The 13,602-nt window shown below is 42.0% G+C and overlaps 1 protein-coding gene across 16 annotated transcripts in view; it reads right to left on the bottom strand.

The window, feature by feature from the left end:
* The window catches only part of Adam22 (ADAM metallopeptidase domain 22), a 228,123-nt gene that overhangs the window by 70,064 nt on the left and 144,457 nt on the right, over positions 1 to 13,602 (bottom strand). For all 16 annotated transcript variants that reach the window (XM_052720751.1, XM_052720752.1, XM_052720755.1 and 13 more), the window contains exons 6-7: positions 4,559 to 4,622; positions 2,776 to 2,845 (exon numbers count right to left, since the gene is read on the bottom strand). In XM_052720751.1, coding sequence (XP_052576711.1) covers positions 2,776 to 2,845; positions 4,559 to 4,622 — 134 coding nt within the window. The remainder of the gene's footprint in view (positions 1 to 2,775; positions 2,846 to 4,558; positions 4,623 to 13,602) is intronic.

Here is a 13,602-nt window from a genome sequence, read left to right as displayed (position 1 = left end):
GATAATGTTGGCACCACCTGGGGACATGCCGGCACTGTAAAGTCTCAGAACGGAGAAGTGAACGCCCTGGGATGAGGCCAGCAATGGGTGGCTACCAGCCTGCCAGTTCTCTTGGTGACAAGCTGAAGTCTTTTGACACTGATCCCAAGCTAAGCATGCACCTTCCCAGGTCATCCTTAGGTGTTTACTAGAAGAAATGAAAACACACATCTACAAAAAGAAATGAACAGAGGGAGGAAAAGGGGATGGAAAGAAAAAGAAAAGACATACAAGAATATTCATGGCTGCTTATTGATAACAGCCTCAAACTGGAAAACCCAGAATGTCCGTCAGCATAATTCCTAAGAAGTGTAGGGTATTCATACCACAGAATACACTCAATAATGAAATCAATAAATGATTGCTACTTTTCACAACATAAACTTCATAGGCACATGCTAAGCAGAAGAAACTACATAAACTCCATGGTTCCATAGGTTTAAAGTCCTACAAAAAAGAAGACTAGTCAATAGGAAAAGCAGGCAGAAACTATTATAGAAACAGAAGGCAAGGAATGGAACTGCACACGGAAGTGTCTCGAAATAAAAACATTGTATTTCGGGGTTACATGGGAGCCCAATGAGTCACACACAGGGCTTGTGTTTTGTGTGTATCGGTTTCTGAAGTGTCAACTGGTCGACCGAAAAGATTTTTTTCCCTCCAAAATGTGTTCTAAGGAACGTTTGTCCCGAGAGACATATCATACAAAATAAAAGGTTCTATAACCAAACAAGTTGGCAAATGCTGATCATATTATTCCTATCTCTAGGAAATAGATAACACCAAGCGAGATGAAGGTGGTAGTGGTGGCCTATAACCCTGTTCAATTTTATTCAACCTAAAATAAAGAAACTTCTAACTATCTCGTTTTCTTCTAGTTTGTCACAGTAAATTATAAGTCATCTTGAAAGACAATGCCACTTTTAAACTTCACAGTGGCAACCTCTGATTAAAAAACTAGAAACAGCCAGGCGGTGGTGGAGCACGCCTTTAATCCCAGCACTCGGGAGGCAGAGCCAGGTGGATCTCTGTGAGTTCGAGGCCAGCCTGGTCTACAGAGCGAGAGCCAGGAAAGGTGCAAAACTACACAGAGAAACCCTGTCTTGGAAAAACCAAAAAAAAAAAAAAAAACCTAGAAACAAGCCGAGCATAGAGTCACAACTGCAACCCTATCACTCAGGAGGCTAGACAGGAGGGTCACTGCAAGCCTGAGGCCAGGGTGGGCTACAAAGTTGGATCCTATCAGAAAAAAAGAAAGGATGCCAAGTCACTTCCATAATTATTGCTGAAAAAGAACCCTGAACAAAGCTAAAAAACAATTGTAAGTTTACATTGTACCATTCTTATACTGAAGTCTTTGGTGGGGAATCTTTATTACTTTAAATATTAATCAATGCTGGTTGCTTCCAGTAAGACCTATTACACTGTAGTCTTATTCTCACACAGCCATTCATGATTAATTTTGTTCCCATAACTGGCATTATAAAAAGTTTCATAAAGTTGATGAAAGGTATGCGTCGCTGCAGAGGAAGAACATCTGTGTGTTTACTGGCAGACTTTCCTAAGTAGTGGGCTCTTCTTCAAATTTTATTATTGTGTACGTGTGCAATGCTGGGGGCGTGCATCCTCACGTGGAGGGCAGAGGAAAACTGTGGAGTCTGTTCTCTCCAGTTTTCATGTGGGTTCTGGGGGCAGGAGTGGGTCACTAGGCTTGTGTGGTAAGTGCCGTTAGCCACTGAGCCATCTCACAGGCCTCCACAACAGTGGATTCCATCAAATGGGACCTTCCATCCCTTCACCAAAGTAGAAAGAGTCAGTTTCTCTGTAGGGGAACTACGGAGGCCGATGGGTTACAACTCAATCTAGGGAGGAAGGGCGTTAGAATTGAACATCCGCTTCACTCTCTAACAAGACGATAAGAGCTATTAACTGCTTCTCTAACAGTGCTTTGGGGTTTGCTTTAGGACGGCAATGTTTTCATGTCTTCCAGAGAGGCTCTCAAAGTATCATCATTCTTGTCCTTTCGTAGCCAGGGACCCTGGGAAAGACAAACTAGCTGAACCTCTGCTTCCTCATCTTCAAAAAAAAAAAAGGAGTTTTATTACATACAAAGCTACTGAAAAAGCAAAGTTAACTAAAAGGAGCTAAAGACAAACGTCCACTGCATGCATAATCAGTGTTCCACAATCATGGGGTCCTGGCACTGAGGTCAGCTCAGCTTGTCACGTGACATGTGGATGTACCTCTCCAATCAACATTTACAGCTATTAAGCTATAAACATCAATGAGAGGAAAGTATGTGCCAATTTCACAAGTAGCAAACAATTATATAAAAGGTTAAATTACAGCCTTTGCTTAAAATGCTAGAGCAAAAAAAAGATGAAGGAAAGAACACAAGGGGAGATGATTCATGCCTGTGTTCACGAACCATCATTTCACAAGGATGGATTTTCACATCGCTTACCATTTTTACTCTAAGATTATTTCTCATTCCTAACATTGAGTCTTAATTTCTTGAGAGTTCCTTCTATGTGCTTAAGCCATATTTTTCTGAATTCCTCAACTGTAAACAAGAAGTCAGTTTGCATTTCATTATTTCCTTTGGTGTAACTTGACAGTCGCTCCAAAATGTCATGAGCAACCGTCAATTATTATTTAACATATATATTGGTTCTAAAGTAGTAACCGAATTACTGGGTTGTCATTTAAAAGAAATTCCCAACACAAATATCATACCAGTTGGAAGGTCATCCAAGGGGAATTCAAACAGTCTGGACTTGTAAACCGAGTGAAAATGAGACTCCTCCTGCAATAACACAGAGGGCGGAGATTAAGCACAGGTGAAGCAGCATCCTGAAAGGCTGCAGGCAGTCACAGCTGGAGAAGCTAGGGCCCTGGGGGAGCTGCAGCTCCACTACAAGTTCTCCAGGCCTCAAGGGGCCATGAGCTACTGCACAGCCCACTCTCCACTGCCTTCTCGCAGCACTACCGCCACCCACTGCAACGAAAAAGCCTCGCAGGCCGAGAAGCCAAAGCTGCAGTAATGGAAAATAAATGAATGGACCTGTTTCCCCAAGGGAATGCAAGACATCGTGGAAAATGGGTTAATGACTGCTCCTTCACAGATCCCCGCCCCTACTCTAAGAGCCGGATAGCTTAGGTAGGCAGTGACTGAAGCTACCAATTTTCCTGGTGACGGCAAGCAAGATGACAGGTACAAGGGACGCCCAGAATCCTGACATAGATAGTTCTAGAAAGCAAGAAATAATGCAACACTTCTTCTTCTTCTAAGCAAAATTATTAAACATTCAAATGATTTCATCCGGTTTCATTTAAGTGCAAAGAACTAGTATGTCATAGCATGGAAGTTAAATACAACCTCTAAAAAGTCAGTGTCCTGTAAAGTGATAAAGCAGCCTTGCTAGGTACTCGGGGAACACACAGGCAGATGGTTTCCCAAACAGAGTTGTTTAACAGGTGAAAAAACCATGTGCATTCCTGGAAATTACCTCCTCTGTAAATGTTTGACCAACACTGAATGAAACAAGGATGTTCGTTTGTATATGTAAAGCAAGGATTGAAAACCATATTGTTTCCCTGTAGTCTATCATAGATTTGGTCTTAGCCAAAGAGCAACAAGGGCATTGTAGTCTATAATGTTAACCCAATCCTTTCCTAATTTGTTCCACCATTAGTTAATGTTCCAACACCACTGAGGAGACAATTAAGGAGTCCTAGGTTTCTGTAACTTCGCTAGCGTGAGCCTTGAAAACAACATGCAGAGTAGAAAAGTGTGGAATCGAAAAGAAAGGAGAGAGGTGAAAATCGCGCCTCTGTGGATTTTAGCTGTTGTGGATTCAATGTCTGTATCACATCACAGATTCATAGCAACATACTGATGGTGGTGGCTGTTAGGTCATGTCACTGTGTCTGGGGAGAGGGCCTATGCAGAAATATCGCAGGTTAAATGAGACTGAAAGGATGGCGCCCTGATCCAGTATGGCTGATGTCCTCATATGGAGAGGAAGAGATGATCAGAAATCTCTCTCTGCCAAGTAAAAATGCAGCAGGAAGGCAACCACCGGCCACCCAAGGCAAGAGCCCTCACAGGACACCAACCCTACTGCCACCTCAATTTTAATGTCACAGCATGTGACACTAAACTGTGAGAAAACACTTTGTTGTATAAGCCGCACAGTCATGATATTTGGTGTGGTTGTCTAAACTAAGGCACCTCACGTGACAGAGAGAAGTGGTGGTTTCAGGACACACTTCAGGGAAAGTAGTCCCAACATAAGAGAGGAAAGGCAAAAAAAATTAAAAACTAAAAACTGTGTGCTTGATTTACCCAATATCGTGTGTGTGTGTGTGTGTGTGTGTGTGTGTGTGTGTGTGTGTGTGTGTGTGTGTAGTCCTGGTCCTGACAATATAAAAACATACAAAGGGTGGGAAGGGCAGGAAAGAAGAACAAAGGTCTCAGCACCAATGCTGATATTCGCACAGCAAGCAGAGCACTTACTTGGGAGGTCTCATTGTCTTCTGGCTCAATGAGATATGTGTGGTTCCCATCATAGAACATCCCACTGCCAAGTACAAGAAAAGAATTAGACACAGCTATCAAGTCTCATCCAGAGCAAGATCATCTTAGGGCCAGCAGCACAGGACTGGTTACTTTCACTGTCTATTTCCCAGACCTACCCATCCTCAGCAGACACATGGCACATCACACAGGCAGAGCACGCATGCGCGCGCGCGCACGCACACACACACACACACACACACACACACACACACACACACACACACTTCTATGAGGCAAAGTGCCCTTTCCCTGAATTAGATAAAGGCAGATCCTCCTATCTTGAACTCCAAGCTCAAGACTGAATTCTCTGTTTTCCATTATTCTTCTAACATGGAATTCTGAGACTTATAATATAAAAGTCACCCTAGAATATCTGTGAAAATATAAACCTCGGAGAACCGTCCTCAGATTTCCAGGCCGGGACTCTGGAGGCCATATTTGAAACAAGTCCCAGGCCAGAGAGGCTGCATACTCTTTTAATCCTAGGGTGTTCTGTTAGTTCTGCCTCAAAATTAAACAAGTCTCGGAAGCTGGAAGTGGTGAGACAAGCTTGCAATCCCAAGTAGGTGGCAGCAAGAAGATGACATGGTCAAGGCTGACCTGGGAAAATTCATGAGAGCCTGTCCAAACATCAAATGTTAAAAAGAACAGCAGGTAAGGGTACAGTTTGGTGGTGGAGCTTTTGCCTAACATACACAGTCATCCAGTAATGGAAAAAACAACAAAGCCCACAATAACAAAACACCTCGGTGATACTGATGACACAGGCTGCCCGAGATCACCCTGAGAACAGCCCCCAACCACACGCTGGAAGGTGCTTTGGTAATAAGGTGAATGCATTTGAACAACTCGCCCTGAACTAAATCTTTCCACAACCCTATGAGGGAGAAGCCATGACCATGTCCACTGTGCAGGAGGGACACTGAAGTGACCTTCCTCGATTCCATATCCCATAGAAGGAAGACAAGAAGCTATGCATTCTGGGTACATGAACTGACCATCTGCAATCTGAGGCCACCTCCATTCATTCATTCAGCAGGAACTGACTGAGTCCCAACAATGCACAGCTGCACATGCAGGAGGCGGGTAGTAAGGAAAACACACCAATTTTCTGCCCTTGTGTCGAATTACATTTTAGGGAGAATAAAAACATAAACACATAATAAGGAAGGCAATGTAAGTTAGGTGGACATGGATTTTATGGTGGGAATCAAGCAGGTTCAAGTTAATAATTAGCACTAGAAGACTGGGTGTGGGAAAGCTGTGCGAGAAGAGGTTTCTCCTAGGAGTTCGGGGCAAGGCTTCACAAGAAGATGGCCCACCTACACTGTACAAAGGGCATTTCAGACACTCTCATGGCATGATCCGGGAACAGTGAGAGGACAACACCGTGACAGTGGAATGGGCAGGGGACAGTAACAGAAACACTCAGTCAGAGGCCTGCTGGGGACACAGTAGGTAGTCTCTCCTGAGGCCTGCTGGGGACACAGTAGATAGTCTCTCCTGAGGCCTACTGGGGACACAGTAGATAGTCTCTCCTGAGGCCTGCTGGGGACATAGTAGGTAGTCTCTTCTGAGGGCCCTGGCTGTTACTCTAATGAGAAGGTTGTCACACAGGCTTCTAAAGAGAGGAAACGCCTTTTCTCTCTTTTGTTTATTGTTTGTTTATTGAGACAATGTCAATCAACCTGAGGTTGGCTCTGAATTAACAGCAATCTTTCTGCCTCTGCCTCCCAAGAGCTAAAATTGCAGGCATGAGCCATTATACTTGTTTCTCCCCTTGGTTCTCTTCTCTTAAAATATCACTGCTACAGTGTATAATACTCTATAGAATAGCAAGACTAAGAGCAGGGATTAGTAGAACAGGATCACTATAACAACGGGAGAGAAAGAAGATAGTGGTGATAATAGAAGTGGTGAGAACTGGCCAAATTCTGGAGGGTGTGTGTCTGTCTGTCTGTCTATCTGTCTGTCTGTATGCCTGTGTGTGCATATGCATTTGCACGTATGTGTTTCTTTTTGCTGTTGAGGATTGAACCTAGGGACTCACAGGCCTAAGTACATGTTATATCACTGAGCCACTAGCCCAGCCTAGACATATTTTGAAAGGAGAAACAAAAAGATTTGTTGAGAAGTTTGATATGGACTTTGCCAGAAAAAAAAAGTATCAACAAAGACTCCAAGGTTTGACCTGAGCAGTGTAAAGCCAGCATTGACATTAAACAAAGTAACAATTGCAGAAAAAACACAGTGCGCAGCCCCAGCAGGCAGAAGACAGGAAGGAGGGCACAAATCAAGAGTGGCTTGGGACCTCTTATGCTGGAGATGACTACCTGCTATTTAGAAATCCTATAAAGGATTTGCTGTGAAGAGACACCATGACCAAGGCAACTTATACAAGAAAGCATTTAATTGGGAGCTTGCGTACAGTCCTTGATCATCATGGTGGGAAGTATGGCAACAAGCAGGCGTGTGCTGGAGAAGTACCTGAGAGCTACATCCCAATCCTCAGGAAGGAGGCAGAGAGAGAGACTGGGATTTTGAAACCTCAAAGCTCACCCCAAGTGGCACACATCCTCCAACAAGGCCACACCTCCTAATCCCTTCTAAACAGTTCACCAACTAGATATGAGCCTATGGGGCCAGTCTCCTAACAACCACCACAGCGGGGTTTGAAGTACATATGGCTTCATCTCCTGCTCAGAGAACTCCTGACACCCTTCTGGTTAGAGGAACACAGTGTTTCTACTGAGATCAGGTGCCTCATGGTGCTACTCATACTCATTTCTGCTCAGGCACCTAAGGGGAGCAGGCTGTGATCCTCTACATTAACTTTTCAGTTTAGGGTTTAAATGCTCACATGATAGCCAAGCTGTTAGACACAGAATAGTATTTGTCTCTCATTGATAATGTTATGAAATCTACTGGTTTTCCTGAGCTGTAATTACAATGGTTTCCAGGTCCGCTGCTGTCTAAATTCTTTCATTTCTGCTGGAACATCTTCCACATGTCTTAAATTCTCATATACCCACAGAATAGCCATCTCACTTCTGCACAGTTTTCAATGTTAGTGTACTTTCTGAATATGGATGACACTGAATTTGGAACTTGAAGATAAACAGATGAGCCGGGCGGTGGTGTACACACCTTTAATCCCAGCACTTGGGGAGGCAGAGGCAGGCAATCTCTGTGAGTTCAAGGCCAGCCTGGTCTACAAGAATGAGTTCCAGGAAAGGCGCCAAAGCTACACAGAGAAACTCTGTCTCGAAAAAAAAAAAAAAAAAAAAGATAAATAGATGTAGTATTAACAATATACTATTAATGATATATATATATCTGTTTTGACTCCTCTTCAAAACAGATAAACTATGACAGACATTTTTGTATCACTGCTAATAACTGGTCAGATCCATCCAGAATACTATATAACCATTAACCTTTGCCAACGTTCACATGACAAGCAGATTATTTTGTTTAAATACAGTGTTACGACCTGTCATAGTTTTTGTGAACACGGAACAAGCCAAGACCTACTTGGGAAGAGGGGATTTCCACTGAACTACCTTCATTAGATGGGCCTGCAGACAAGCCTTAGGGCATTGTCTTGAGTGATGACCGACATGGGAGGGCCCGGCCTACTGTAGGCAGTACCAACCCTGAACAGACGGGTCTGGGTGCTATAAGAAAGCAAGCTGAGCAAGCCAGGGAGAGCAAGCCAGTAAGCAGCATTCCTCCACAGTTCTTCATTAGTTCCTGCCCTGCCTTGAGTTCCTGCCCCGACTTCCCCTGAAGATGGACTACAGTGTTTAAGCTGAAATAAGCCCTTTCCTCCCCAAGTTGCTTTTGGTCAGTGTTTCTTCACAGCAATAAGAAGCAAACTAGAATAATGTCCAATGGAAAAATAAGGGGTTTTTTTTCATTTTCATTGGGTTTCAATGCATGTTGTGTAAGAAAGCATCATTAAGTAGAAAGAAAGAATCTGAAATTATTTGCACTTAAAAGAGCTGATTCCCTCCTGCTCAACTGAACCATGCCCACTCTCTCAGTTCCTGTCCACCATATCCTAAACCTTCCCCTCCTTGTCATGGTATCCCATCCCCCAGCTCCAGCATAGGCCAGCCTCCTGCTTGACCAGAGGCCACACCAGAACCAAAGGTTGTCTGCTTTCCTAAGCACTATCCTACTCAGTGCCCACCCAGCCTAACCCCAATTGCTTCACCCTTCCCATCACAATATTCCAGCTTCCAACTCCTACAGAGGAACCCCTGCTCAAAGAGAGGCCATCTCAGCCCTCCAACTCTACTCAACCACAGGCCATTCCAGCCAGAAGACCAGAGAGGAAACAGAAACCAAGGAATAAAACACCCAAACAACAAAGACAAACTCAGAAATGAGCATCTAGAGCTATAACCACTCCAAACGGTATGCCTAGACACCAGTATAAGAACACATCCAGGAAATCTGGGACATTATGAAAAGACCAACCCTAAGATAACAGGAATAGAAGAAGGAGAAAAATCCAGCTCAAAGGCCCAGAAAATATTTTGAACAAAATCATAGAAGAAAATTTTCCTAACCTAAAGAAGGACATGTCTATAAAAGTACAAGAAGTTTACAGAACATCAAATAGATTGTATCAGTAAAGAAAGTCCCCTCGCCACATAATCACTGAAACACTAAACATACCGAACAAAGAATGAATATTAAAAGCTTCAAGGGAAAAAGGCCAAGTGACACATAAAGTCAGACCTACTAGAATTATACCAGACTTCTCAATGGAGCCCCTAAAAGTCAGAAGTGCTTGCAAAGATGTCCTACAGACTCTAAGAGACCATAGATGCCAGCCCAGACTACTATATCCAGCAAAACTTTTAATCGCCATATATGGTGATATATTGTGTACCCTAATAAAGCTTGCCTGAGGATCAGAGGACAGAGCTAGCCACTAGATTAGATGTAGACGCCAGACAGTGGTGGCACACACCCTTAATTCCAGTACTGGGAAGCACACACATGCCTTTAATCCCAGGGAGTGATGGCAGGGCAGAGAAAGGTATATAAGGCATGAGGAAACAGGAATTAAGGCAGTTCAGCCGTGACCCTTTCGGGTGAAGACTCGGAGGATTTCAGTCAGAGGATTCAAGGAGTTGGTGAGGTAATAGGTGGTGGCTGTGGCCTGTTCTGCTTCTCTGATCTTCATATGACTATGGGTTTTTTATTAAAAGACCATCTAAGATTCAAACAACAACCATAAATGGAGAAAACAAGATATTCCATGATAAAGTCAAATTTAGACAATATCTATCCACAAGTCCAGCCCTACAGCAGAAGGTACTAGAATGAAAATTCCAACCCAAGGAAATTAACTACACACATGAAAACACAGGAAATAAATAAATCCACACCAGCAAAACCAAAAGGGAAACACACACAGACACACACTACCACCACCACCACAAACATCATAATAACAGGAATTAACCATCATTGGTCATGGATATCTCCCAATATCAATGGACTCAATTCCTGAATTAAAAGATAAAAACTAACAGAATGGATGAAAAAACAGAATCCATCCTTCTGCTGCATACAAGAAACACACCTCAACATCAAAGATAGACATTACCTCAGAGTAAAGGATTGGAAAAAGGTTTTCCAAGCAAATGGATCTAAGAAACAAGCTAGTACGGCCATTCTAATATCTAACAAAATGGACTTCAAACCAAAATTGATTAAAAGAGACAGGAAGGACACTTCATACTCATCAAAGGAAAAAATCTACCAAGATAATTTTTCAATTCTTAATCTCTATGCTCCAAACACAAGAGTTGCCATGTTTGTAAAGGAAACACTAAAGCTTAAATCACACACCAACTCTTACACATTGATAGTGGGAGACTTCAATACTTCACTCTCACCAATGGACAAGTCATTCAGACAAAAACTAAACAGAGAAATACTGGAGCTAATAGACATTATAAACCAAATGTACTTAACAGATTTCTATGGAACATTTCACCCAAACACAAAAGAATACACCTTGTTTTCAGTACCCAATGGAGCATTTTCCAAAATTGACCACATATTCAGTAACAAAGCAACAGATGCAAGAAAACGGAAATAACCACCTGCATTGTATCAGACCACCACAGATTAAAGCTGGATTTTAACAACAATAGAAACAACAGAAAGCCTACAAACTCATGGAAACTGAACAACTCTCTGCTGAATGACTACTGGGTCAAGGATGAATTAAAGAAGGAAATTAAAGACTTCCTAGTATTCAATGAAAATAAATGCACAACATACCCAAACTTGTGGGGCACAATGAAAACAGTGCTAAGAGGAAAGTTTATAGCACTAAGTGCCTTCATAAAGAAATTAGAGAGATCGCACACTAGCAACTTAACAGCACATCTGAAAGCTCTAGAACAAAAAGAAGCAAGCACACCCAAGAAGGGTAAATGGTAGAAACAATCAAATAACATAGAAACAAAGAGAGCAACACAAAGAATCAATGAAACAACATGTACTGGCTGGTTTTGTGTGTCAACTTAACACAAGCTAGTCATCAGAGAGGATGGAGCCTCAGTTAAGGAAATGCCTCCATGAGATCCAGCTGTAAGGCATTTTCTCATTTAGTGATCAGTGGGGGAGGGCCCAGCTCATAGTGGGTGGTGCCATCCCTGGGCTGCTGGACCTGGATTCTGTAAGAAAGCAGGCTGAGCAAGTCATGGGAAACCAGCCAGTAAGCAGCTCCCCTACATTGCCTCTGCATCAGCTCCTGCCTCCAGGATCCTCCCTGTTTGAGTTCCTGTCCTGACTTCCTTCAGTGATGGAACAGCAATGCTGAAGTGTAAGCCAAACAAACCCTTCCCTCCTCAACTTGCTTTTTGGTCATGATGTTTCGTTGGCACAATCAAAACCCTAACTAAGGCATAAAAGAGTTAGTTCTTTGAGAAAAATCAACAAGATAGACAAACCCTTATCCAAACTAACTAAAAGACACACAGAGAATATCCAAATAACAAAATCAGAAATGAAAAGGGGGACATAACAACAGACACCCAGGAAATCCAAAGAATCATTAGGTCATATTTTAAAAACCTATACTCCACCAAATTGGAAAATCTAAAAGAAACAGATAATTTTCTTGAGAGATACCACTTACTAAAGTTAAATCAAGATCAGATAAATAATTTAAATAGACCTATAACCCTTTAGAAGCAGTCATTAAAAGTCTCTCAAAAAAAAAAAAAAAAAAAAAAAAAAAAAAAAAACCCAGGGCCAGGTGCTTTTAGCCCAGAATTCTACCAGAATTGGAAAGAAGAGCTAATGTCAATACTTATCAAATTATTTCACAAAATGGAAACAGAAGTAACATTGCCAAATTCACTTTATGGGGCCACAATCACCCTGATAACCAAATGACACAAAGATTCAACAAGGAAAGAGAGTTACAGACCAATTTCCTTCATGAACATAAATGCTAAAATACTCGCAAACCAATTCCAAGAACAGCATCAAAAAGATCATCAACCATGATTGAGTAGGCTTCATCCCAGAGATGAAAGAATAGTTAACATATGAAAATCAGTCAATATAATCCACCATATACATAAACTGAAAGAAAAAATGCCACATGATAGTCTCATTAGATGCAGAAAAAAGTTGACAAAATCCAACAACCTTTCAGGATAAAAGTCTTGGAGAGATCAGAGATAAAAGGGACATACCTAAACATTAAAAAAAAAAAGGCAATTTACAGCAAACTGATTGCCAACATCAAATTAAATGGAGAGAAACTCAAAGCAATTCCACTAAAATTAGGAACAAGACAAGGCTGTCCACTCTCTGCATATCCATTCAATATAGTAATTTAAGTTCTAGCTGGAGCAGTAAGGCAACAGAAGGAGATCAAGCGGATACAAATTGGAAAGGAATAGCTGAAAGCATTGTTACTTGCAGATGATATGACAGTACGTAACGAGGACTATTGGAATCCAGCTCCTCGATAGCCCTCTCCCAGGGTCCGTGGAAGAATCTACAACCAGCTGATAATCTAATCTTAGATGATATGAAATGAATCTATGTACTCAAAACTCTTTAGTCCATACATTTTATTCTTCCGAGTCAGTTCTCTCTCTGCACAGCTTCTTTTCTGCTCTCATAAATTGCTCCTTTCTTGCCTAATACTCTCCACCTTTTTCTGCTCTTCCTTCTAAGTGCTATTTTAATTCCTTCATTTTAGTTCGGCCTCATCTTGGTCTTCTTTCTCATTTTGTTCTTACCCACCTAGTTCTTCCCCATCTGGCTCTTCTTCATCTTCCATTTTGTCCTTCTAGTTCTCTCTTCTAGTCTTCCAATCTAGTTCTCCCAAGTCTCTGAGGTTTACAGTTATATACCCCTGCAATAGCAATGCCCTTGCTAAGGCAAGGTCACCAGGCTTGAATTCCCTCAGGGTCAAAATGAGGGGCAAAAAGATCCACACAAAAAAGTGGTAATTATCAGCTATATTTACAACCCAAAAGGGAAGTGATTAATGGGGAAATGAATCAACTAAGGACTAAGTTTGGCTAATCTGAGCAAAGGGGATTTATGTGCTCAAACTATATTCTTAGAAGTGGTTAGTTGAAATGTTAAGAACCTATAGAACCTATAAGTCACTAGGTCATGGATGAAAATAAAACTGCCTTTTTTCCTTTGGTCCCCTTATCTATCCAAGCTATCTCAGCTCCTGCCTTTTTCTGGCAGGGCGGGGGAGTGCACTTGGTGGCTGGGCATCTTGGCTAGAAAACTTCCATCACAGCTAGATGCACCTGGTAATTGTTAAAAAGGATATCTAAAACTAGAGATACCATTTGGAAAAGGGGAAAGTTAAGCTTAATTAGCACATCCACCAGGCCTTCTCAAGCAGATACTCAGTCTGTTCCCAGAGAGTTTGGGAGGTATCTCTGATAAGACACTTTCATCTATCCAGG

This window comes from Peromyscus californicus, unplaced genomic scaffold (assembly GCF_007827085.1).
Source record: "Peromyscus californicus insignis strain IS unplaced genomic scaffold, ASM782708v3 Scaffold_6__1_contigs__length_162567912, whole genome shotgun sequence".
NCBI lineage: Eukaryota > Metazoa > Chordata > Mammalia > Rodentia > Cricetidae > Peromyscus > Peromyscus californicus.
The sequence above is the reverse complement of the archived record's forward strand: the minus strand, read 5'-3'. Positions and strand labels throughout refer to the sequence as shown.